At 41.9% G+C, this 26,988-nt stretch overlaps 1 protein-coding gene across 2 annotated transcripts in view; it reads right to left on the minus strand.

Moving 5' to 3' along the window:
* Window positions 1–24,234, minus strand: part of FBXW4 (F-box and WD repeat domain containing 4) — an 87,652-nt gene extending 63,418 nt beyond the window's left edge. Inside the window, exons 1-4 of one of the 2 annotated variants that reach the window (XM_025397337.1) lie at window positions 23,034–24,234; window positions 4,981–5,076; window positions 2,121–2,306; window positions 1,550–1,682 (exon numbers count right to left, since the gene is read on the minus strand). In XM_025397337.1, the coding sequence (XP_025253122.1) occupies window positions 1,550–1,682; window positions 2,121–2,306; window positions 4,981–5,076; window positions 23,034–23,830 (1,212 nt within the window). In that variant the 5' untranslated portion in view covers window positions 23,831–24,234. The remainder of the gene's footprint in view (window positions 1–1,549; window positions 1,683–2,120; window positions 2,307–4,980; window positions 5,077–23,033) is intronic. The other variant, XM_025397338.1, reaches the window with a different exon arrangement.
* Window positions 24,235–26,988: the final 2,754 nt, after the last annotated feature.

Consider the following 26,988-nt stretch of genomic DNA (forward strand, 5'->3'; position numbering starts at 1 on the left):
ATCTTTTTAAAAATCTAAGATACTAAATAGGGCTAAACCAGTACTCAAACATGAAACTAACCCAATACCTCAAATAAACTTGCTATTATTCTTCAACTGTAAGCAATCCACACCCTTAGATTGCTATCTGTGGTTATAAAGCTTAGTTTTATACTGCTCTGGGTTTCAGACTACAGAGAATAGAAGAAAGAGGTGTCACTGAAAAGGAGGAACTTGGGGAAGCCTGAAGCCATGACAGGAAGATGGCTAGAATAAGACAGGAATACCTAGGTCACACATGCCACAAAAGGTTTCTATGCAAACTGACTTTTGAGCAGTATAACACGTTTAGGTCTGGATCTTTTCAGGGAATGGTACAAGGACAGTGACCAATCAGAAGCCTGAAGTAAGTAGGAAGTAGGGTAACAGGAAGCAAGTGACAGGAAATTCAGTTTCCATGTTGGTTCAAAAGATATGCTGGATTTTTCTCAAGCTTCCTGTGCTGGTGTGCATTCTCTCTGACAGAGTACAAAGTAAGGCAGAAAATAGTAAAGGGAGGAGAAACTTCCATAAAAAGAAGGGAACATATTTAGCCCTTCTTTTTACATAAAATAGCAATATTTCTATATGGAGGTGTAATCACCAGAGGGTACATGCAGTCAGAGAGGTTACTGAGTAAAGATTGCAATTTCCCTCTCCTGAGTCCTCTCCCTATGTGTTTTTGAGGCCCATTTGCTGACATACCAGCAAGCATTTTGTTCCTGTTAGCACTATGGAACCTAGATGCTAGGAAACACATAACAAGACACTATTGGGCCTCCTGCATCACCAACTGAATTGTCAGCAAAGTTCCCACAGCAACCCTAAAGGACCAGGCCTGTGTAGGCCCTGGCTACAGCTGTTGGGCACATGCCTGGAGGAAGACTTCTCTGTCTCACAGGTGGGAGCCTATTTGACCCAGATGTGGATGAGTCCATGAAGTCAGGATCATGCTATTTATCAGCCTCACTTTCTTTTATGCTTTGCTTTGGTGGATATCTGTGGACCGGGCAATTTGGCAAAGATGCAACAAACAACACCCCTCTCTCATAGTCTCTACTGCTTACTGACCACATCACTCTCCAGAGAAGCAGTGAAAACACATTTTAATTATCAGCCTGATTGCTTATAAACAAGGTGGTGAAAAATTAACCTCCCTAAACAGAGAGCAGGCAATAAGGAGGGAGATTTTAAAATAAAATATTAGGGTCAGAACTCAACCCACAAACTTGAGGAAACGCAACTCAGGGAGGAAAGGCTGCCAGGTCCTCTGTTTTTGAGTTCACGCCACATTGCAAGTGAGTGGCAACCTTCCCAGCCACTGTCCACTCCTTTCCCAGTCCAGTTGGCAGGGACAACACCTGGCATGGCAAGCTGCATGCCAGAGGCACATAAGTGAGTCCTTTATTGTGTCGTTTTCTCCCCCGCCCCCAGCCGATACTCTCAGCCAATCCTGGGACTCGGGGCTCTATCCACCCCACTCCCTATAGACAGGAGAGAGTAATAGTATGTAACGGGGAGACCACCTCACCTTGGCTGTCCTGTCCCTGGAGCCACTCACAATGATGCCTCCTTTGCAATCCACACAGTTCACCTCCTGTTCATGAGCCGAGTACTTGACAGTGAAGGTGCTGTGAATCTTATGAACGCCAATCTTCCCATCTCTAGGAGAGAAATAAGGAGCCGATCCCCAAGAACCAATTATTCTTTCTGTAGGAAGAGAACAACTCTCCAGAAACAGCCTAAGTCTCCAGTGACATCCAAATTTGCTAAGCAATAGGCAATTCAGCCCAGTAAGGTGCTGACTTTCTAGATACCTTTACTTCTTCAGCACACCTGGGGCTGAACAGAGCTGAGAGACAAAATATATTTTCCCCTGGAGAATATCAAAACCAGCTTCACTTTTCATTAGAAGCTCTTCCTGTTTTCCTTCTCCAGCTAACCCTATTAACTCCTTTTAGTAAAATCTCTCTGCTTTAAATGGAAAACCCTCCATCTCCCTCCTCATCCCTTTGGAGTTAAGACAGAAAAGTCAGAGACAGGCAGAATGTCCCCGAAAAATAAGATGGAAAAGGGTGGAAGGAGAAACCTGCAGCACTTACCCTCCTGCACTGATAATATGCGAGTTGGCCAGCACAAAGTGGCAAACGTCCTCATCATGCCCAGCAAAGACTCCTAGAGGCCGACGGTTCAAGCTGGCACCATCTGGACGGAACTGGTAGGCCAGGATGAAATTAGCCTGGGATATGTACAGAGAATCATCCTCTAGCTGCATCCAGGGCATCTGACTGAAACGATGGAAAATAAAATTTAAGTCATCAAGATACAGTATGAAAACTCAACTCCAATCTTTGAAGGGTCTGATCAATCCCTAACTTAGCAAGGATAACAAGGCTTATTATCTATACTTGATACCCTCCTTCAAAATTACCTACCCCTCAGCTATCCTCAGAAAACTAGAATAATTGAACTTTGTGGTGATCTAATCTTCCTTGGACTTTCTAAAAGAGACTCAAAATTAAAAGACCAACTAAATACCACTTTTAATTGGAGAATATTTAATATTTCAATTACTGGCTACCTGGACTTCTCATGGGTAGGCAGAGCTTACAAAATTCAATGGTCAAGGGGTGAGAAGGGTCAAAAAGAAATCTTCAGCTGGGCACAGTGGCTCACACCTGTAATCCTAGCACTTTGGGAGGCCAAGGCAGGTGGATCACCTGAGGTCAGCAGTTCGAGACCAGCCTGACCAACATGGTGAAACCCCATCTCTACTAAAAATACAAAATTAGCTGGGCATGGTGGTGCATGCCTGTAATCCCAGCTACTCCGGAGGCTGAGGCAGAAGAATCGCTTGAACCCGGGAGGCAGAGGTTGCAGTGAGCCGAGATCGTGCCTGGTGACAGAGGGAGACTCTGTCTCAAAAAAAAAAAAAAAAGAAAGAAAGAAAAGAAAAAAGAAAAGAAATCTTCTAGCCAGGTGAAATAACTTTCTTTCATTCGGCATCCTCATCGATTTGAAGTATAAGTGGGAAGTTTCAAGGTTCTAGGATTCCCATACATACCTCTTCCGCAATAGATCAGTTAAGGTATGATGGAGAAAAGAGAAGAATAAACCCTGGGAAGCCCCATTCCCTTATTCTGTTAGAGCTAAGGGGCCATTTTTAAGTGAAAGGAATGAAGCTATTTAGGAAAGGATGCTAATGTACTGATTAGATACCTAGATCCTCACAGGGATATCTACATTTCTGTATTAGAGGGTAAATGTGGCAATGGAAAAACACAGCCCCAGAGCATTCTGCTACAGTTCAGGGGCTACAGAGAAAGTCAGCTCTCACAGGCAACTGATAAGAGAAATCCACAAATAGTTAAAGATTCCCTCTGCAATCTTACAGGAGGAAGAAAGGCTAGAAGGCACAGACAAGTCCTGCGGCAGGGAATGAGCCTTAAGAAGAAAGAAGACTGTCAGATACTAGGCTCTCTGGTGGAAACTAAGTCCCTTTAACAAGGTGGACATCCCACCTGTCCTATTCTACATAGGGGTCCTGGAGTTACCAGGTCCCAAGAAAAGCACAGGGACAGCTGATTCATCCCCAAGAACAGCCACCATCTCCTATTGCCAAGCCTGTCTGAGCAAACTGGGCTGTGTTTCTTCCCCAGACTCAATACAAGCGTCATGGGAATGTGGAAAAGTTCTGCAAATTGACTTGACGGGCCATTAAATGCAGCTTAGACTTTGTAGTAACTGAGTTTCTGCTCATGAGGTTTTTACAAGTGTGTGCATATATTACATGGAACATGTGTAGAGTGTGTACAGATGCCTGCTTTCTCACTCATTATGCACATTCCTCTTGAATATCCCCTTGCGTGAGTGTGTGGCACACTCAAGTAGGCAGCAAACAGAAAGGGTGGGAATTTTTGTGTTTAGAGCCATCTGGTAAACAGCCATTTGCCTAGGACAAGAAACCAGGTTCATGCCAGGTGAACAGTGGAGAATCCCAGGGCAGCCTGGTAACTGTTCTGTGTGTTTATTTGCCAAACTGCTTGAAACTAGCCCCAAAAGGCAATGTGGGAAGCAGAGGGTAAAGTCCTTCATCATAAAAATCCGTCTTTCTCTCCTGCAGTTTCTTTACCATCACCACAACCACTACCCAATACCACATTATTCACAGCATCTGATGCCAGTGAAACCAGTGGAAACTGGACACAAGCAAGCAAGAAAGGTTCATCAGATGAAGAGGCCTGCCTGTGTCTTCAGCACAAGTATAGATCACTCCAGAATGTGGAATCATGATGTTCCTTATCCATTGCAACCAATCAACAAGGAGCAATTCTTTGGTAGGGAGTCAAATAATAACTATGAAATCATTTAGCATCAATGAAGCATAAAAATTGGTGGCATTAGCGGTGCCACAGGCATTTTCTAAATTTCCTTATACTTGTTCTAAGCTCTAACTCCTGTAACATATGTATCCAAACCTTTAGATCCTACCCTGCCTTTTAATAAAGTAGGGGAGAGGACTCAGGGAAGCCAAGAATGAAGAAGTAACTCCATAGAGTAGAAGATTTAAAGAAAAATATTTGTAAAATAAGATTAATTGAAACCTTGATTTCATTTATTTCCTTTGATGGCATAAGTTAACAGAGGTTACCTTTGAGTGGTGGAGTTACAGGTTAGTTTTATTTTCTTCTTTAGAACTTTCTTTTTCTTCAAATTTCTAAAATAAGCATTGATTTCTTTATAATCATAAAAAAAGTCATTTGTTAACGTACATTTCTTGTATTCCCTTCTTTAAATGTGAAAAAAGTTGTCCTTCTGATGCCCCCTTTGTGGTATTCAAAGGCTCACCAGTGCAACCCCACCCAAGATAGCCCCATTAGCCTCCATGTAGGACCAGATTTTTTACTTTCCATTATGCTTTTATGTCCCAAGTAGCTTTAAAAAAGTCAAGAGGCTACTTGCCTGCATCTCCACTTCAGCAGAATCGCCTCTCGGCAGCGCCCCAGTCTCCAGTTCTGAGACACCTTCACCCGTTCCTTCACTGGGACAGTGGTCATCCTATGTCCAGACAGAACAAATAATCCAATCACTACAACTTATTGCCAACCACAGAAAATTCCATGGGCTTACTGAGTCAGGATTCAGGAGCATCCAGAATACAAGTAAAGAGATTAGGAGACCAGGAAGGAGTAACTGTTCTCTCTCCATACTTGACTAACTAAAAAAGCCAAGGAGAAAAGCCTGTCCTTTAAACTATTAAAAATGTCCACAGTGATGCCAAAGCAATCTAATGGAGAATGGATGACAATCCTGGAACCACTGGACGTCCAGATTGGGGAAAAAAAAAAAATGAAATGAACCCTGACCCCTACCTCACACCATACAGGAAAAGTAATTCAAAACAGGTCATAAACTTAAAATCTAAAACTATAAAGCTGTCAGAAGAAAATACATGAAAACATCTCTTTGACTACGAAGGTAGACATAGATTTCTTAGGACACAGAAAGCAATAACAGAAAATAAAAATCCAATAAATCAGACTTCATCAAATCCAAAACCTCTGTTCACCAAAATTAATACACAAGCCGTCATCTGGGAGAAAAGATTCACAGAATGTATATCTGATAGGAGTTTGTACCCTGATGAGGAAGTCCTCTCTGTATTTGTTCATATATTTTTGTTTTTTTTTTTTTTTGAGACGGAGTCTCGCTCTGTCGCCCAGGCTGGAGTGCAGTGGCCGGATCTCAGCTCACTGCAAGCTCCGCCTCATGGGTTTGCGCCATTCTCCTGCCTCAGCCTCCCGAGTAGCTGGGACTACAGGCGCCCGCCACCTCGCCCGGCTAGTTTTTTGTATTTTTTTTAGTAGAGACGGGGTTTCACCGCATTAGGCAGGATGGTCTCGATCTCCTGACCTCGTGATCCGCCCGTCTCGGCCTCCCAAAGTGCTGGGATTACAGGCTTGAGCCACCGCGCCCGGCGTTGTTCATATATTTTTGGAAGACCAATAAGAAACTCTCCTACATTGTTGGTGGGAAAGCAAAATGGTACAGCCATTTTGGGAAAAGGTCTGGCAGTTTATTATAAATCTAAACATATTATGTACTCTATGAACTAGCAATAACTTTAGAGAAACAAAAACACTTACACAAGAATGTTCATAGAAGTTTTAGTAATAGCCAAAAGTGGTAAACAGCCCAGGCATCCATCAACAGGAAAGTGGATAGACACACTAGGGTAGGTTCATATAATGGACTACTACTCAGCTAAAAAAGGAAAGAAGTACTGGTACACATTGTAATGTGGATGAATCACAGAAACATTATGTTGAATGAAATAAATTTTACACAAAAGAGATCGTAGTGTATGATTTCATTTACATGAGGCTTGAGAAGAGAGACAACTAACCTATGGTGAAAAAAATCAGAACAATTATTACCACCAGGGTAGGGATGGAGACTGACTAGCAAAGAACATTTGGAAACTTTCTGAGGTAATATTCTATATTTAAGTCTTGAGGGGGTTTGGGTTATACAAGTGTATATGCATTTGTGAGAAATGGACCAAATGTGCAGGATGTGGTGGCTCACAAATGTAATCACAACACTTTGGGAGGCCAAGATGGGAGGATCACTTGAGCCCAGGAAATTGAGGTTACAGTGAGCAGTAGTTCCACCACTGCACTCCAGCCTAGGCAACAGAATAAGATTCCCTCTCTAAAAAAATAAAAGAGAAAAGAAATACATCAAATGATACACAAGATTTGTGCAGTTCACTGAAATATAAATTCACTGTATATATATTTTTCTTAAAAAAGAAACCCATAAACTAATATAATCTAGTCAATGATACGCATGCACATTGAAGCCTTTAGGGATAAATGTACTGATATCTGTAACTTATTTTGAAATGCATGATAAAGCAAATACAGCCAAATATTAATTGTAGAACCTAGGTGGTGCATATATGAGTGTTCATGGTACAATTCATTCAACTTTTCTATGAGTTTTAAATTCTTCAAAACATTGGAGGGCAGTGTCAACAGTACTTTCTGGGTGAGCTGAGTTAACAGCAATAAGACAGCACACAAGCAACACCAATGGCACCGTTTGGGGATGGATTAATAGGCAATAGGGAGAAGAGCTCTAAGCCCCTTAGAGAGTACACCTTTGAAGAGAATTTTGAAATCATGAGCAAGAATTTGAAAATTCCATTTTAGGCTCCCATATATCTCCTGTGTCTCCTTAGCTTGCCCCACTGCCCATACAAGGTACACTGCTTGGGACACAGAGTGATAACTGCCATGTCTGCCTGGAAATTTGCTGGCCAGGGAGAGGTACACTCATTTCTTTTTTTTTTTTTTTTTTTTTTTTTGAGACGGAGTCTTGCTCTGTAGCCCAGGCTGGAGTGCAGTGGCCGGATCTCAGCTCACTGCAAGCTCCGCCTCCTGGGTCTACGCCATTCTCCTGCCTCAGCCTCCTGAGTAGCTGGGACTACAGGCGCCCGCCACCTCGCCCAGCTAGTTTTTTTTGTATTTTTCAGTAGAGACGGGGTTTCACCGTGTTAGCCAGGATGGTGTCGATCTCCTGACCTCGTGATCCACCCGTCTCGGCCTCCCAAAGTGCTGGGATTACAGGCGTGAGCCACCGCACCTGGCCTACACTCATTTCTTCCAGCCTCTACTTATACCTTCACATTTACCACATTTTACTAAAAGCCAGCAAGCAAGTCCGGCTCTCAAGATTCTAACGGACACAGCTTAGAAAGAATGGTTTTGGCAGGCAGAGAGAAGATACCTAATTCATTTTTAGCTAAATAATATTCTGCCTCCTGGTATTATTTCATTTATTTATTTGTATAGAATAATTATTTTTGGTTAATAAGGTAATAAATGCACAGGATTTAAAAAAACACAGACAGTATGAAAGGTTAACAATGCAAAAGTGAGTCTTTCTCGAAACCCCTAGCCAAGACTCTCCCTCTCTAGAGGCAACTATGTATTCACCTTAGACAAGTATATATGCATGTTGCCCAGGCTGGTCTCCAACACCTGGCCTCAAGCAATCCTCTTGCCTTGGCCTCCCAAAGTACTGGGATTATAGGCATGAGCCACCACACCTGGCCAACTGAATATTATTTTTAAATGATACAGAATGTTATAAATCTCTCTGGATCATTATTCCAATTGCAATTTATTTAACCAACATTTAATGTGGTGCTTACAATATGCCAGGCACTGTTTTCATTTGCCCAATGCCTTATGCATATCAATAAGTGCTGATAAAGAGCAATTATATTTCTTATATTTCTAGAAAGTATATTCCTAGGAAGTATATTCTTTTCACTTGGAAATAAGCAATGAGCAACTGACTTTGATTTTAAAAAAAGAAAGCAAGAAATGGCCCAAACTGATATGAATTTAATAGATAACAAACAGAAAATTGTAAACTAAGGAAATAAATCACTTTAATTAGTGCTATTAGGTTTGTATGGCACGTTGACTTTATTAGAAAGAAAGGAGAGAGGGAATAAGAATATGCATGGCTAGAAAGAACACTGGAAGGATAAAATAAAACACCCATAGTTAACTGTGGGTAGTCAACTTTGGGTGTTTTTATTTTCTCCTTTATGTTTTTACATATTTTCTAATTTTTCTTTTTCTTTTTTAAAAATTTTTTAATTTCAGTAGCTTTAGGGGTACAAGTGGTTTTGGTTACATGGATAAATTGTATAATGATGAAGTCTGGACTTTTAGTATACCAGTCACCTGAGTAGCGTATGTTTTGTACCCAGTAGGTAATTTTTCTATCACTCACCCCCCTCCCACCTTCCTCCCTTCTGAATCTGCAATGTGCATTACACCACTCTGTATGCCTGTGTGTACCCATGCCTTAGCTCCCACTTATAAGTGAGAACATGCAGTATTTGGTTTTCACTCCTGCATTACTTCATTTAGGATAATGGCCTCCAATTCCATCCAAGTTGCTGCAAAAGTCATTATGTCATTCCTTTTTATGGCTGAGTAATATCAAACACTCATTGAAATAGTAATAATAAATGCTGTTGATAAAACTTGTTGAATATCAATAGAGAAAAAAACTGATTTAGATTGCCATCTCATACCACAATATAATAAATTCCAAAAATATGAGGGTGAATTTAAAAGTTTAACTAGGGCTGGGCGCGGTGGCTCAAGCCTGTAATCCCAGCACTTTGGGAGGCCAAGACGGGTGGATCACAAGGTCAGGAGATCGAGACCATCCTGGCTAGCACGGTGAAACCCCGTCTCTACTAAAAAATACAAAAAACTAGCCGGGCGAGGTGGCGGGCACCTGTAGTCCCAGCTACTCAGGAGGCTGAGGCAGGAGAATGGCGTGAACCTGGGAGGCAGAGCTTGCAGTGAGCTGAGATCCGACCACTGTACTCCAGCCTGGGCGACAGAGCGAGACTCCGTCTCAAAAAAAAAAAAAATTTAACTAGAAAAAAACAAGATATATACATATTTCAATGACGAGCAGAGATAATTTCCCAATTGAAATGGGGATAAAAGAAATTATTCTATTGAAGCAACAGAAATGTATCAATTATAAAGTATTTGAGTTTAATGCTATTAAATTTGAAATGCTACATAAAGGGAAAAAAGATTAAAAGCAACAGAGTAGGGGAAAATTTTTAACTAACACTATAGACATAAGTTTTATCTCTAAAACTTTTAGGGAGCTGATAAAAATCTCTCAAGATAATACCCTGTCTCCAATACCCTATCATCCATGTCTGACAGAGGATAAGGACAGTCACAGTGTTCACATGGTAAAACACTGGAAGAAACATCCCCCAAGAATAGTTTACAGGTATGTACATTAAAACAATTTTTAAAGTACCACCTCACATCTATTAAGTAGAAAAAACTAACACTAGCTTTAACTTGATAGAAGAGTATGGATTTGGTTACATGTTGGTTACAGCACATTCAGCTGGTACAGTCTTTCAGAAAGGAATTCTGTTAAGACAAAAGTCATTAAATGACAGCTTATGATCCAGCATTTCTTCTTTGAGCACTATATCACGAAGAAATAATTCAAAAGAAAAAAATTTTACAAAGATATTTATAGCTGCAGCTATATATTAGAGCTAAAATCTGGAAACAGCCTGAAGGTCTGTCTGTGGGGGAGAATAGTATACTAATGCAATGGAATATACTGCCACTAGAAATTACAAATGTGAGGAATGAAAAACATTTTGGCAACAACTATACCAAGTAATGGTATTTTTAAAACAAAGTTAAATTTATAAAGGTAGAGGTGGGGAGACAGTACATAAAATTATGTCTCCATAAATAACAGGTTGAGGCCAGGCGCCGTGGCTCACAACTGTAATCCCAGCACTCTGGGAGGCCAAGGAGGGTGGATCACCTGACATCAGGAGTTCGAGACCAGCCTGGCCAACATGGTAAAACCCTGTCTCTACTAAAAATACAAAAATTAGCCAGGTGTTGTGGTGGGCGTCTGTAATCCCAGCTACTTGGGAAGCTGAGGCAGGAGAATCACTTGAACCTGGGAGGCAGAGGTTGCAGTGAGCCGAGATTACACCATTTCACTCCAGCCTGGGTGACAGGAGCGAAACTCCGTCTCAAAAAATAATAATAATAATAATAATAACAGGTCTAAAGATGTTAATAGATGGTGCTTTATTAAGTGATCAATTGTTGAAAATATATCACATAATTGTTGACGGTTATGTCTTCCTATTTACCTTTAACTAAAGAGCAGATTAAATAAAATTGAAAAAGCACAGAAGGCAGGCTCAGGAAACTGGGATCTATATCCCAATTCTACCACTTACTAATTATACAACCCAGGTAACTAACTTCTCTAATTATCCATTTCTTCACCTATAAAATGAGGATAATATTTCACACAATTGTTTTCAAAAATGACACCTAAAACGAAGTACAGCATATGTCATAAATCACTACAAAAAAAGTTAATTATCTTTACATAAGTATAAGTAGTAGATAATATCCATTAATGGTGTCGGCACTAATGTGACTCTAATAATCATTCGTTTTTCTTCTAACTAGTTTAGTTATAACTATTAGAAATTGTTCCTCCAGTCTGGGCGACAAAGCGAGACTCTGTCTCAACAACAACAACAAAAAAAAGAAATTGTTCCTCCAATATCAAACTTTCTTATCTTTCAGGCTGAACAATTAGGACTTGGCTATACACCTGTTAAGGCTAAAATCTTTTACTGAATTATTCTATTGGGTGAATGTAGTCCCTGGTTTAAAATCACTATAGAGCCACCTACACTACCAGACTACTACTGAGGACAGTAAAAGATACTTAACAGGATGGGCCAAAGGAACTGAAATCTAACCAAAAAAAAAAATAGACTTCCTGTCTACTCTTATCTGCAAATCCCTCCTAGATATAAAGGAAGCAACTGTTTACAGTTATGTCTCTTCTCTTGAATTAGGTCTAAAATTAATGAGTGGTGATGAAACTAAAAAGGGAATATTCTGGATCATAGCAGGAAGAAAACAAAAGCAAAAGAATGAATATATTTCCTGAATTGGAATAAGGACAGCACTTCTCTCATCTCCCTGGTCACTTAACTGCCATGTGACACTTTGCTAGGGGTCAAAACACTCCCCTGAGGGTTTGATCATAGCACCAAGAAACTTTCAAAGTTGAACTTTAGAAGCTGCTACCAAACAGCAGGTGCAGGCATCCTCTCCCAAGATGAATATCATAATCAAAATACTTGGCTGTAGTCCTTCAAATTTAGACTTTGAAAAAAAAATTCAATTTGGCTTTGACTTGAAAAAGTTCTACTTTGTTAAAAACAATTTAACAACTCAGCTTTTTCATATCTTTTGTCTAACCATCTTGAATGGTTACAGTTTCCCTAGCTGTTGGCCAAATCATATCTATATCTTTATTGGTTTCAGCACCTGAAAAATCCAAAGAAATTTTAAAAATATCTCCTTTCTCTGAAAACAGGTATCCCTCCATCCCTATAGGAATGTGTCACTGCCAGTCAAAGGGGGTCAGTAGAACAAGGCAGCAGAAGAAAAGTACCTGAGAAGACAGAAGTAGGTGCCCCTTGGAATTCACCAGGGACCCTTGCTCCCATCCTTGAAGCGGCCTCTGGCCAGCCATTTCTCCATATGGTTACTAACGTAAAGTGAGGGTGCTCCTCTCAAAAAAATGATTAGTGCCCTGTAAAGAAATCTCTCCGTGGATGTTAACACACAGAGGACCTGGCCCCGTGGGCCTAGCTGAACTGCCATTTTCCCAGCCCTCCTTCTCTTGCCTCAGGCTCATTTTTCCACTAGGCCCCCTCCCTCTCAGCTTTCCGGCACTTAGTAACCATTAGAGTTTGCATTCCTGGGCATATGACCTATTTTAAACAAAAACAATACAACATGCACCCACAGTAAGCTATCTGGCCCCTTAAAATCTTGGCAAGTGAGTCCAGAGGGACAGAAATTAATCTAGGCAGTTATCTAGAATGACCTTTCATTTCCCCTCTCCTTGTTCACACCCCAAAACCAAAAGCAAATAAATAAACCTAGTCTGAAGAAAAATGGCTGGGGGGAAGGAAGGGGAAGTGTAGGTATATCGAAGAGGTCTCAAACTACATATCTCTGAGATCAGAAAACTCCTGGAACACAGATCAATTTCCCTCTCTGTCCCATCTCGCAGCTTGATTCCCCTGGAAGCTACCAATGCTGACCAACTGCATGGATGGCATGACTTCCATAAGCATAACATCCTGCTGATTTGGACAGAAACTTAGGAAAGGAAAGTGTCTCCAAGTGTAGAACAAGGCCATATCAAGGGGCACTGGGCCAAGGGTTACATACAATGCTTGGGGTTTGGAATTTTATTTTAATTAATTTATTTTTTTGAGACAGGGTCTCACTGTGTCATCCAGACTGTAGTGCAGTAGTGCAATCTGCGCTCACTGCAACCTCTACCTCCCAGACTCAAGTGATTCTCCTGCCTCAGCCTCCCAAGTAGTTGGGATTACGGGCACATGCCATTACTACCAAGCTAATTTTTGTATGTTTAATAGAGATGGGGTTACACCATGTTGGTCAGGCTGGTCTTGAACTTCAGACCTAAAATGATCCACCTGCCTCGGCCTCCCAAAGTGTTGGGATTACAGGCATGAGCTACAGCGCCGGGCCTTGGGGCTTGGAATTTTAAATTAACACTATATCTTGATTTCTCTTATCTTCTTTCTCTCCAGATTTTTCCCCAGATTGCCTGTTCTCACCAGTTCTTCTATCAATGCTAAGAATTTGGCTTTAGTGTGAAGTACTTAAGCAGTCAAAGAACCTTCTAACTTTTCATTTATACTTGCATTAGCCTGAATCTTCCAATAGCTTCAGTAGCAGAGGTTTATAATTAAGGTTCAAAAAAATTAATCAAAAATCTTTATATCATGTTAAATTGCTTATCCTTTTGGCTAAGAAACAGAGAATAGCCCCAAAATTCAGAGTGAAGGGAGACTGTAGGAAACATGCCAGCATGAGGACAAGACCATGCACAAAGAGAGCATGGAGCTGACTGAACTGACCCACAGCTCCCTTGAAAGACCCCCAACTGTCAACCCACTTTACCCATTCAACTCACTTTTCATGCTTCGCACTATGCAACTGGACTCCCACCAAGCCAATCTCTTCCACGTTCATTCATACACCCACACTTTCACCTATATTGCCAGCCCCAGCCTACCTTTGCCCCTGATTGCTACTTCTGGGGACTAGTCAAATTCATCCATTCTTTAAAATCTAGATAAAGCCTCTACTTCTGTGACTCTTCCAAACATGACATCTGAACTGTTAGAGGGAACCTACCATACACCTAGGCATTGCTAGCTTTTCACAGCTATACATCATCTTTTTTGTCTAATTTAGTCATAAATTCCACAGGATCAAGTCTTAAACCACTTTGTGCTTCTAAAAGTGGCTCTCAACCATCACTGGGCAGACAAGTGATATAGCAGTAACCCTGAATGAGTGCACCACCAAATTTTAAACAATATATAGAATTTATTTTTGTTCAACTAACAATCCACACTTTTACAGGGATTTCTATCAGACATTAAGCCAAAATATTGCCCATGATACAATTTGCTGAAAATAAAATAAAAATTGCATGTTCAGAGGAACATATATGAACCTTACCTCAAAGGATATAAGAGAACAAGGTCAGGGCTGCAAACAATACTGTTCAAACAGTAACACACCAGAGGGTGAACAAGTAAATAGTATAAATAATCATGAACAGGTTTTTCAATTTTCTGAAACTTGCTTTTAAAAAAAAAATGACATTCACCTTTAATCCTTTAATGTACTATCAAAAATTCTAACATCATACAAAACTATGCCTTTAACACAAAAAGGGAGAACTATGGTCCTAGCATAATAGGTATTTTCATAGACATTGCTTAGGAACTGCTCAAGCAAGAGTTTCCAAAAACATCATTCTCCATTTGACAAGTCACACTTTGAACAATACCTGTAGCTCCAAAGGCCCTTCCTTAAAATGTATAACATACCACATCTTCAAGAATTCAACCAAAGCCTCCAAATTCTTATTCTAGAGAGGCTCAAGGGAAGAAATCTGAGCAGATAAAGTATCTTAACATGGCACCCACATGTCAAAGATGTCTAAACAGTTTCAGAAGCACTAAGCATAACCCTGGTCTTTTATGTGCATAAGCTTAAGATTCAGAACTTGGCTGTGTTCACGTCCTTTTCCTCCTGGCTTTGGTTAGGCTCTGTATTTGCACGGCACTTGACCAGTATGTGTGTTCTGCAAGATGTTAAAGAGATATTTAGCAGTGAAAAAGAGAATTTTATGGTCAAAACATTTTGCACAATGCTGGCTGAAACAAAAATTAAACAGGTCCCTCTATCACAGGACTTGCCAGTGCCTTTAATCCCCAATGGACATTGTGATCCCTAAGAAAGGGAATGTGGCGCATAGCATTTTCCCCCACTCATTTGATTACAGAATCAGTTTTTCAGGAATCCCACAATACAACTTTTGGAAAGACTGATCTGGTACTTTCTAAAAATGAACAATGGCAAGAAAGATGCCAATTTTGGGGGGGCAGGGAGCAGTGAACAGGCCTTCCTCTAAGTGAGTCATGAATTAGGCACTAGCAGACTAAGAGGTAAACTTTGTTCTCATACCTTCAAAATGACTTTTCCCTAGACTCCTCATGTGATATGTGAGAAATAATTATACTGCTCTGCTTCCCAGGGTTGTTTTTTATTGTTTTTAATCATGAAACTGTGTTCTATATTAATCATCAAAACAGGTTCTCAACCCAAGTGACCAGACTTCAAAATCCCTGGTGCCCTTCCAGCCTGAATGAAGGGATGAGGAGAATATGAACCAGACGTCACCCAGAAAGTTTTTACATCTCCAGCTTCTAGGCCATTATGATAAAGTCAAACTGCATCCAAGATAAGGGATGAAGTTCTCCCTCAGCAACTCACTTCTGGAGGGGACAAACACACATACCACCCATATCTGAACCTTGATTCAACTTTTTGACGTAGACTTTCTAAAGGAAAACTCAAAGAAACATGGGAGGTCAAAGCTGGAACTACAGGGAAAAAAGGAAAAGAAGTACTCAAAGACTATTTCCCTTTCTTTAAGGAGAATGAACTCATTACAGGGTTAGTGAGCAGGGGAAATATCATTCCTTTCAGTGAAACAGCTTTCCAGGAAAAGTATCTCAACATATTTACTATAAAACAATTTAATTTCCCTGTCCCATCACCTGCCACCCCATCCTCATCCCCCCTACAAAACCCACAGATTGTGGATTTCCTCTCATTCTTGGCAGAGTTACCAGAAGAAATACAATACCCCCTTCGGACTGCTCCCAACAGCTGCTGGAAAAAGACGGGGGAGCTGGGGGTATCCCTCCAAAGCTGCCTCTAAAAATGACCATTCCCCCTTCCGACTCATACAGCCAGTGAGCATAAGACTTCTATTTCTCTGCTTTCTTAAAGCAAGGGGAGACCACAAAAGCAACAGCATACCCTAATCCAAAATACTTGCTTCCGGCCCATCTGTTCTCCTCAATATGACTCTAAACTGAAGCTTCTGTACAGTAACCACCACTCTATTTCTCCCCTAACATGTAACTATTAAAACAATCCTCTAATACCTCACGAAACCAGTATTTCTTATTTGTTTGTTTAATCTACCAATCTCCAAGTTAGGGTTCCTATCAAACTCCTATTCACTGTAATTTCCCATCTCTGCCCACCTGTCCCAATACCACACACTTCATACAAATAAGAATCCCCCTATAGTCAAGAGACTTGAACAACAAAAGTCTAGGAACAAATTCATCAATGGCTACCTTACACCTCAGCCCTTGCCCAATATCATTACACACTAAATCCTCTTCAATTCTGTCTAAAAACGCCCCATCACCAGGCAATAGAGAGACATCCAATTATCCTTCAGCCTCTCAGCTGAGACCACCAACAAAGAAGTTCATGAATGTCAACTGGGGGCACAGGCAATCTCTCTCTTTGCCAAGGAGAAACTAGAGAGAACCTCCAGCATCATTCCCCAAAGGTGACAGCTAGGGTTGAGTGAAGACCGTGAAAACTGTACAAGAGCTGGGGGAGAAAATATAATGTAAGGAATGATTTGGAATCAGGGGCAGGAGAAGGCGGAGGGATGAACTGGCTGACCCCAAATGTCTTTTCCATCTCTAACTCCTATGATTCTTTGACCTCCAATTTTGTGCTGTGGACAAGGAATGGAAAGTCAACAGACATGGTGATGTTTTGAAAGAGCCTGGCAGTCTGCTCTTGTCATTTAGTGGCCTTTGCATGTATTTTTTAAGGTGTCTCCAAGCCCTGTCTTCATTTCACAGTTGTCACCTTTCTCAGCAATTTGAGCTCATGTCAAATACCAAAAAAGAAGACGAAGAAGAAAGAATGTGTTGGCAATTAATTGTGGGCTAAAGAGGGGCAGCAGGCACAGGGGCCCATTGGGTGGGCCCAGACTTCCAGGGAGGGCAATGCGGACAGTCTGGATAAAATGAAGAACTGACTCAAAACTGAGACAAGGCAGCCAAACCTCTAACAGGAGGTAAATTCTTTCTCCAGATAGTCTCCTACTCATTTTTAGAGAAAGCTCAAGTATTTACATGATTCAGGGTACATAAACATATTCTTAATTACCATAACCATCTTGATTCAATTGATTACAACTGGAGTTCCATCTGAGCAAGACTGCTGAATAGGAAGGACTTTCCTCAAGAGTAAACCAAATCTTAGGATTCTCAACCTTGACTCATGGTTGACATACCTGAGGTAAATTCTGAAGCATAGCAAAAGTCAGTTTCTGCAGATCAAAGTGGGGAGTCTGCCAATTTTCACTGAAAATTCAAAACCCAATTTTCTCCTCTTTTTTTCAAACAGTTGATCTCATCTTAATTTTCAAATATTTTTGGAGCCTGGTCTCAAGAAGAATCTGCCTAAATTTCTCACTGTTCCATGGTGACATGTCAGGACCAGAAACTAATCCAGTGCCAGGGTCAATCCAGAGCTAAGGTTAAGTTGTCACACACAAGTAATTCTTTTCTAAGTCACACATTCAAAAATAATTTTTTAAAAAACCTGTATACTGACTCAGTGACCTCACTGTCAGTTGGGGATTTCAGCAGCTCAAGCACAATCTTTACCTTAGATGAAGGTTCCAGGTGCAAAAAAAAAAAAAGTATGGAGTACTGAAATATTTTCAGAGCTCTCATTACAGTATGAACTTATACTACAGACTGCTCATCTCACAGACTGTGAAGACATTGGGTTTCTCCAAGTTTCTGCCTTGAAAGCTAGAAAATTCAGCCCCTACCATTCAAGTTTTATAAGACTGGAAAGGATATAAACAGCTTCTGTATTCTCATGGTCTTAGAGAAGGCTTCTTCCATTCTTCCAGTTCGCATTTGGAGGTAGTGACTGCACTAGACCATGTCCTGCTTCCACAGGTGTACTGTTTTATTTTGAACCTGTAAACTAAACTCTATTTTATTAACTCATAGAAACTATTAGAAATAAGGCCTTTCCAAATGCTAAAGACAATAAATACATCCATATACAAAATCATTCCATGAGTCAGAGAACAAATAAGTGACTCTCCTCCCTGGGAAAGGCAGAAAACTGGAGAAAGCCTAAGCTACTTTGAGTTGTTAATTGTTTTCTGAAGATCACAGTTTAGGCCTTAAATGTAACCAGTTAGCAATACCTTCTCCATTCAGAGTAGGAAACTAGTTAGGAAACTATATGCTTTCTGGGCCAAGAAAATGCTCTTAGGCACAATCATTTCAAAACAAATAAACACACTCTGCTTATCTGTGTCTATCTCACCACTCTGGGCGTTAATCATCACTGAAATAGATACCCCAGGCCCCCAGCCTCAAAGAGCTCCAAGGCTACAGGACCCCTCCACAGGAATGAATGTACATGCCAGGACAAACACCTCAGGAGCCTCACTCCCTAAACACCTATTGTTAATTCCAGGCAAATCTATCATAGGCAAATGCAAGACAGCACCCAGATACTGCTCAAAGGCTATTTAAAATAAAATCCCTGTTTGACAATATGTAGCACTTCATTCGGGAGGAAGAGGATCAAGTAAGCTTTCTTTAACATAAGACTGGCAACAGAATCTTTTAAAAATAGCTTTACATGCACAGATATACTTTTTCTTTCCATTATTTGCATTTGTTAATTTTCAGTATCAGAATTTGCAGATAGCACTCCTGTTCTTCCCCTGTCATACTGTCTACTTCTTGCATTCAGCCTACATTATCAACTGACAGCTGAATTCCACTGTCTTGTTCTTGTAAACGGAACTAGGTTAGTTTGTCCTGTTACTCTTTAGGGAAAATTTGAAAGACTGCTATATGAAACATTTCTTTGATTTTTATTGTTATATTCAGGATATTTCTATTCCAACAGGCTTCATAAAATCTCCACACAAAACTGATTTTAAATCAGACAACTGACGCCAACTATCTTTGTGTCCCTTTAAAAAGAAAAAAAAGCTTAGTACCTATTAGTGTTCACTGTTTGGGCAAAAGGGAAGCAAATTATTTGTTTGTGGTTTTAAAGTGGCCAGAATGCCTTCAAGCACAAGTATAAGACCATTAGCAAATCACAAGGAACCAAAGCAGTTCATCTTACTCAACAAAGCTATGATCAGTTAGGAACAGCCAAACTGAATGGGACTTGCCCTGGGCCGGAAGGTCAGTAAACCTTAGCAGTTTGTGTTTCTGAGAATCAAGAGGCTCTTCATCCCCAAGTGCAGGCCCTAAGTCCACAGGTTCTGCTGTCATGTTTCCAAAAACATTCAGGACAGGTGAGAGAAACCAAGCAGAGTGTGTGTGTGTGTGTGTTTTCCCCTTTGTCTTTAGGCAGCACCTCTAAGTCAAACCATCCCCACTTTTGCTATATACAGACTACCTAGAGGAGAACCCAAACAATTAAAAAGTTCCATTTTACAATTTATTGAGTGCTTACTATGTGCTTAATGCTGTACTAGCCAGCATTCTACATTTAAGCCTCATTTTATCAGGCAAGGTTATTCCCATTCTTTATAGGTAATAAAACCTAGGGCCAGTGAGGTTATGTGGCTTCTGATCAAATCCAGTTTTGTGTAATGCTGATAAAAACTCATCTCACTTATCTAGTCTGCAGTTAATTAGCCCAAAGCATGAACAACAGCCCTGCCACTATCCAAGCAGCCATACTCTTGCTGTACTTTGGGCCCGGCTTTGCTGACTCCCTAAGTGGACTGGGGTGCATGCCTTCTTCCTCCAGGGATGACAACCACCTCTCTCTGTGGCTTATTAAGTCTCTGCAGCTGTCCAGAAACAGACCACACTGGTAAACATTCTCTCCACCTGCTGTAACACGCGTAACTTCTTCCCTCAACCCAGAAAACCCGAGCAGTGACCCTGCTCTTTATCAAGTGCTGTGGTAAAACAACTTCCCTAGAAGGCCAGGACACCTTACCCTAGGACACAGGCGAGAAATCAAAACACACATGTCTAATAAATAATAAAGCCATATCATTTGGCAATCTCAAAGCATTTTACACCATAAATTCACTTTCATTTTTGTTATTACTGCTACAATATGTAGATTCATTCCCAGTATCTCTCTTTTAGAGCATTTGAAAATAAACACCAATTCTTTCATTCATTCACTCAATCTCTATATGAAGAGAGAGAAAGCCAAACTTTGCCTTGGCTGGCTTGGGCTCCAGTTGTTTTAGACTTCCCTTATAGGTCAACTGATAATATTCTTTGAAATAGTTATTCTCATAAGAAAGGAAGAGAATAAAAAACTATTTCTGCAGGTGACAAGACCACATGCCCAAGAAGTCCCAAGGAATCATTATCATGAACAAAATCATCCCAGAATAAAAAGAATAAAAAATCATCAAATTCAAAATTTACAAAAGTAATCTTCTACATTCAGTAATACCCAGCCAGAAAACATACCAAAGAGAGTATATTTGCAATAAAAACGAAATGCATAACATATTCAGAAATACACAGAAGTGCAACAACAGATATGTGAGAACTTTATCATGAAAACCACAAAGTCCTTGAAAAAGTACAGGATTTTTTTTTGACAGCGAGTTGAACAGAAGTGTAGAGGTGACACACACACATAAATCCAACAGGATAATCTTACCCTGACAGATTACTAGACTCCATCAAAAAGTAACAATATTTAAAATAGTATGGAAATCGAAAACTGTATCAGTGACACACAATGAAGAGTTCAGATACAGATCCAATATACACACACATATGTATGTGTATATACATGTGTATATTATATCATATATATATATATAAACTTATTATATGGAAAAATAAGCTTTCCAAAACAAAGGAAAAGAGAATTACTTAACAAAGTTGTAGTGATAACTAAGGTAGCCGTTGAGGCTACCTAACAAGAATAGTAAATTGAATTCACCTCTTGCACCAAAAGTGATATTGATGAAAGTGTTAACTATTAAAAAAATCAAATTAGGCCAGGCGCGGTGGCTCACCCCTGTAATCCCAGCACTTTGGGAGGCCAAGGCAGGCAGATAACCTGAGGTCTGGAGTTCGAGACCAGCCTGACCAAAATGGAGAAACCCTATCTCTACTAAAAATACAAAATTAGCTGGGTGTGGTGGTGCATGCCTGTAATCCCAGCTATGCAGGAGGCTGCGGCAGGAGAATCGCTTGAACCCAGGAGGCGGTTGTGGTGAGCCGAGATCACACCACTGCACTCCAGCCTGGGTAACAAGAGTGAAACTCCATCTCAAAAAAAAAAAAATCAAATTTGTAAGAAAACCAGTGGGAAACAGATTTATCAGGTCTGTGGAGGAATTATAAATTTCTCAGTTTTGGAGAAAAAAAGAGAAAAAAAATCACAAAAGACTGGCAGAGCCTAATAAAGTGTAAAACAGTAAAGTAAAATGAATTGACAGGGAAAAATATCTGGATCAAAGATGACAGACTAGATTCTAACATCTAAGACCCGCAAAGATTCCAAATTTATAGGAAAAACACGAAGACCCCGGTAATAAATGAGCAAAGAGTGGGAACAGACAGTCTCGCAGGTGAAACAAACACATGGGAATATATTTATCCTGGCCAGTGGCAAAAGAGATGCAAAATAACACAACTTTGGTACCTTAAATGACCACTAAAGTAGCAAAGATTTTCTAAATTCTCACATAAAATTTGTTCACTCTGTGCTGTTTCCACTATAAAGTGGTACAGCACCTCTGCAAACCATAACCTTTGCTATAATGCCACCTTGAGATTTTATCCTAAGGAACTAATTTTTTTTAAATCTATATGGTATGACATGTGACTTATACTTCAGTAAAGCTGTTACTCAAAAATGCATCATTTCATTATTATCTATAATAACAAAAAGCTGAACATAACATGTAAGTTTAATAGTAGAGGGATGTTCTTTAATCTCATTATGGGACAGCCCACAAACATTTACTATGTACCTATTCTGTCAGGATCAGTAAGATAGCAACTATGTGTGCAACTGAAAAGTTTTTTAAATTAAAATAATTGTCTAGAGGTGATGGTATTATGGCTTTTTATGTTTTTAAAAACGTTCTTTAATGTCATAATGTACTAGAAAGAACTACTTTTTAAAAAATGGGTGGAATAGGGGGCAATCTGAAAGCTCTTACTCCCTCAATTCCCTACATGTTTTTTCCTTCCTATTTAACAGCTTAAGTGGTTCAGAAAAGTTTTTCATTCACAGGTCTCAGACCCTACCAAAAACAGGCCAAATTGCAATACCATGTCTTGTGCACATCCTGGACAGACTCCAGCCTCCTGCCTCAAGCAGGCCCCCTTTTTCGTATCGCTCTGCCTGTATGAAGTCGTAAACTATGGCTGAACACTGGGACCGAGGGGCCTTGCATTAAGGTCCGAGCCCTGAAGCTTAACAACCTTTAGAAGAGGGTAGGGAGGATGAAAGATGAAAGTCCACAAAAATTTATGATAGACCACTTAAGGAACCTCGGTCCTAGACCTGGACTGGAGGAGTCGTCCAAAGCACGAAGGAACCACATAGACCAAACTGGCTCCTCTGGGGCTAAGGAACCGGGGCAGCTAAATCTCTGCAAAAAGACACAATCGAAAGCTTTAGGGAGTGCCTAAGATGGCTAATTGTGAGGAGCGGCCCACCGGGGAGAGTGCCTACTGAGGGATGCTCTCGGGAGGCTGCCTCAGAGGGAGGCCTTGGGGAGAAGGGGCAAAAGGGCCCCCGAGAGTGCTCGGGAAGGGGCGTAGGTGGAGGCCAGCTGTAGGCCTAGGAACTCGGAGTGCGACACGACCCTGGGCCGACCAGGCCGCGGCGCCCCGCCCTTTCCCGGGACGCGGAGCCGGCCCGGGGCGGGGAGCGGGCGGGCGAGCGGACGCTTACAGGTCGGTGCCGAGCCGCGTGAAGCCGGAGTTGAGCGAGGCCCGGGCTATCCGGCGCCAAAGCAGGTCGCAGCTGGTGAAGCGCCGCAGCCAGCGGCACACCTGGGCCAGGCGGCCGAGGGCCCGCATGTCCAGGTAGGAGCAGATGAGCAGCAGCAGCTCCTCCGGCAGGCGCCAGAGCGCGGGCCCCGCGGCCGGGCGGGCGGCCGACTCCCGAGCCGCCTCCTCCTCCTCCTCCCCGGCCTCCGCCGCCATGGCCACCCCTGTCCCCGGGATGTCGGCCCAAGCCTGACCCCCTTGTCTCTGTGCTCTTCCCGGCCTGGCGCCCTCCCGCCGCCTAGCCCTGACCCTCCATGCCTCCTTCTTCCTATACTCTCTTCCTTGTGCCTCCTTCCCGGCCCCTGCACTCCCCTCATCTCCCTTGATGATGCCTCTCGCCCCTTCCTCCACGCTTCCGCCTCCCTCTGCTTCCTCCCTTGGGCATGCCCTGGCTCCCGCCTCAGCCCCCGGCCCCGCTGCCTCCTTCGCCGTCTGTGGCCCGGGCTTCCCTTCCGCCCCGCTTCCTCTTCCGCCTTGCCCCGCTCTCGCTTTTCCCTTCCCCTTCCCCTTCCTTCGCTTCCCCCTCGCCACCCTCCCTTCCTGCAGCTTCCTCGCCTCTCCGCCCTCGCCCTCGCCGGGCCCGCCGTTCCCGGGGGGCCCCAAGCGGCCCTGGCTGCCCATGAGCGGCGGCGGGGCCGGCCCGACGCGGAGCCCAGTCCGAGCCGCCACCGCCGCCGCCCCGGGAGGAGGCGACACCATGTCGGACCGGGTCACATGGGGCGGCGCGGGCCGAGCCCTGGGCACGCCCCTCACACCTGCGGCCTTGGAGCCACTTCGGGGTGCGGGCTGGGGCCGGGGCGCGGACACCACCCCCGCATCCCCGGGAGTGCTTGGTGGAAGCACAGGAGTTCGAGTTGCAAACACGTGAGGCCGGTTTCAGGGCCCTGCCTAAGGCCCCAAGAGGACCCGCTGCCCTCAGGAAGCGGCCAGTTGGAGCACCTGTCCTCAAGAAGCCCGTAGTTGGGTGGCCTTCCCCCTCTAGGAGCCCTCCTCTTCCTCCAGTGATGCCTCCTTTTCACGGGCCACATGTGAGGGCCCAACGAATCTGCAGCCCTAGAAGTTGACAGATTCCAAAGCTTAGGTTCTCACACAGGCCTGGAAGCACGGTCCTGGCCTGAGCTTGGGTATTAGACATATTTGGGGATTTGCAGTCTTCTAGCTCCTGAGTCCATAACTTCAAAAACAGTCATGTATCAGGAAATGGCACAGCTAGGGATTCTTATCAGTCACCACCCAAGTGCAAGTTGATTCTCCGAGGACTCAGCATCCATTCTTCATACCACCCATTCGATTCACATGGCATTAATCTGAAGGGAGAGCTACTGAGGTCTAGAACTGTGCTGTCCAACAGTGTCCTCCCTAGTCACATGTGGCGGCTGAGCATTTGAAATTTGGCTAAAACAAATTGAAATGAGCCATGAGTGAGAAATGCACACCAGATTTTGAAGCCATACCAAAAAAAATGCAAAATATCTCATTAATAATTTTATATTGATTACATGTGGAAGTGTTAATATTTTGGATACGCTGTATTGGGCTAAATACAATATATTTTATTTTATTTATTTATTTATTTATTTTCGAGACGGAGTCTCGCTCTGGCGCCCAGGCTGCAGTGCAGTGGCCGGATCTCAGCTCACTGCAAGCTCCGCCTCCCGGGTTTACACCATTCTCCTGCCTCAGCCTCTCGATTAACTGGGACTACAGGCTCCCGCCACCTCGCCCGGCTAGTTTTTTGTATTTTTTAGTAGAGACGGGGTTTCACCGTGTTAGCCAGGATGGTGTCGATCTCCTGACCTCGTGATCCGCCCGTCTCGGCCACCCAAAGTGCTGGGATTACAGGCTTGAGCCACCGCGCCCGGCCAATACAATATATTTTAATGTAACTACTAGAAAATTTAAAATTATACATGTGACTTGCATTTGTGGTTCGGGTTATTTTTCTATTAGCATTGGGCTAGGCAGTAAAACTTGGAGGAGGGGAGGAAGATGCCTATTTCTGTCTGTTTATCCTGTACTCCAAATCCAGATAGGAAGGACTGGGGAGTTTTCTTTTGTACTTATCTACATCTTAACACCCATTTTCAGGGAGCGGGAAAGAATAAAAATCGACCCCGAAAATTATTCAACACCTAGCATAGCCAAAGGGAGACCTAGGAAGCAACTACATTGTATTATGGTGCTGCAAGAAGCATCGTGTAACAAGGTCAGACCGGAATCTGGCTTTGCCCTAGAATTACTTTTTGATCTTAGCAAAACAACAACAAAAAGCCCCACCTATCTTGGCCTTTTAGTGTTCTCAATCTGTAGTGGAGATAATGCCTCTGCCTTACTTTCGAGGGATAAATGAGATGATCCCTGTAAAATGCTTTGAACTCCTCTAAGAAAATTCTTAATAATAGTTACAGGTCAAATCCTGTTACAAAAAAATGCCATCCCTCCCCCACCCCTCCAAATGCAACAAAGACTTTGTGTAGAAAACGATTTCCAAACTCAAGACAGTGGTTTATTAAAAGCAATATTTTATAGATTTCAATGCAGCCAAAGAATTTAAGCCATCTTTTAGAGATCATTATAAAGAAATGTACTTATTCACAGGTATCACACTGTTGGAAGACTATTGAGGCAGGAATACTTAGGTGGCATCATGAGTTCAACATTTATTGATTTTGCTACATTCATGCACTGTGAGCTACTCAGGAAGGAAGACAGATGATATATGGTTCCTGCATTTTGTGTTTAGATTTGTGTTAGAGATGTTTGTAATTTCTTACGGTTTGAGTACCTTTTAACTCATTCAGGATACATAGTAAAGCTGAGTAGTTCATCTATATTCTATCCATTTTTAGTGGAGGCACTAAAACTTCTTTAACGCAACTTAAATTAGAATTAAAATCCGTAATCACACAAGTGTAACTTACTTTATTTTCATTAATGGAGGAATTAAAGAATCATTTGAAAACATCAAATCAGCCAGGCACGGTGGCTCACACCTGTAATCCTAGCACTTTGGTAGGCAGGGGCAGGCAGATTGCCTGAGCTCAGTTCAAAACCAGCCTGGACAACACGGTGAAAACCCATCTCTACTAAAAAATACAAAAAAAAATTAGCTGGATGTGGCAGCAGGCACCTGTAGTCCCAGCTACTGGGGAGGCTGAGGCAGGAGAATTGCTTGAATCTGGGAGGCGGAGGTTGCAGCGAGCGGAGATCGAGCTACTGCACTCCAGCCTGGGCGACAGAAAAAAAAAAAGAAAAAAAAGAAACAAAACATCAAATCATCCTCTTTCACATTCAAACTAGAGATCAGGTAAACTCTTAGCCTACAATTGTAATGCAATGATTTCCAAAAAAGTCAATATACTGTGCAGGAAATAAAGCAAAGCCAAAATGGAAAATTGGCATATAATCTGTTATTTGGTGGTGATGTGTGTCCCTAATTTACCAAACGTGATAAAGAAACAACAAAGAAAAAAACCTTTAGCCTTAGCTCAGAGAAGCAGCTAGAATTTTTCATCAACTCTCCCTTTCCCTGCCCCCAACAAAGAAAAATCCAATTTTTGATGTAAACCAAACTTTTAAAAATTGTATCATAAAATTTACTTTTAAAAATCTTTTTGTGGTAGAGTGTCAAAAAAAAAAAAAGCAACTGAAAAGATGTGACTGAAAAGATGAGTTTATAATAAAAGTAAATGCATGTCTCCATGGAGGACCTGAATAGCATTTTTCTATCAAAGAAAATAAATATATTAATACTCAGAAAAGAGGAAGTTAGAAAGAGTTTAGTGGCCTTGACCATCTTTTTTTTTTTTTTTTTTTCCCCGAGACGGAGTCTCACTCTGTTGCCCAGGCTGTAGTGC

Source organism: Theropithecus gelada, chromosome 9 (genome assembly GCF_003255815.1).
Source record: "Theropithecus gelada isolate Dixy chromosome 9, Tgel_1.0, whole genome shotgun sequence".
In the NCBI taxonomy this organism is placed as follows: Eukaryota; Metazoa; Chordata; class Mammalia; order Primates; family Cercopithecidae; genus Theropithecus; species Theropithecus gelada.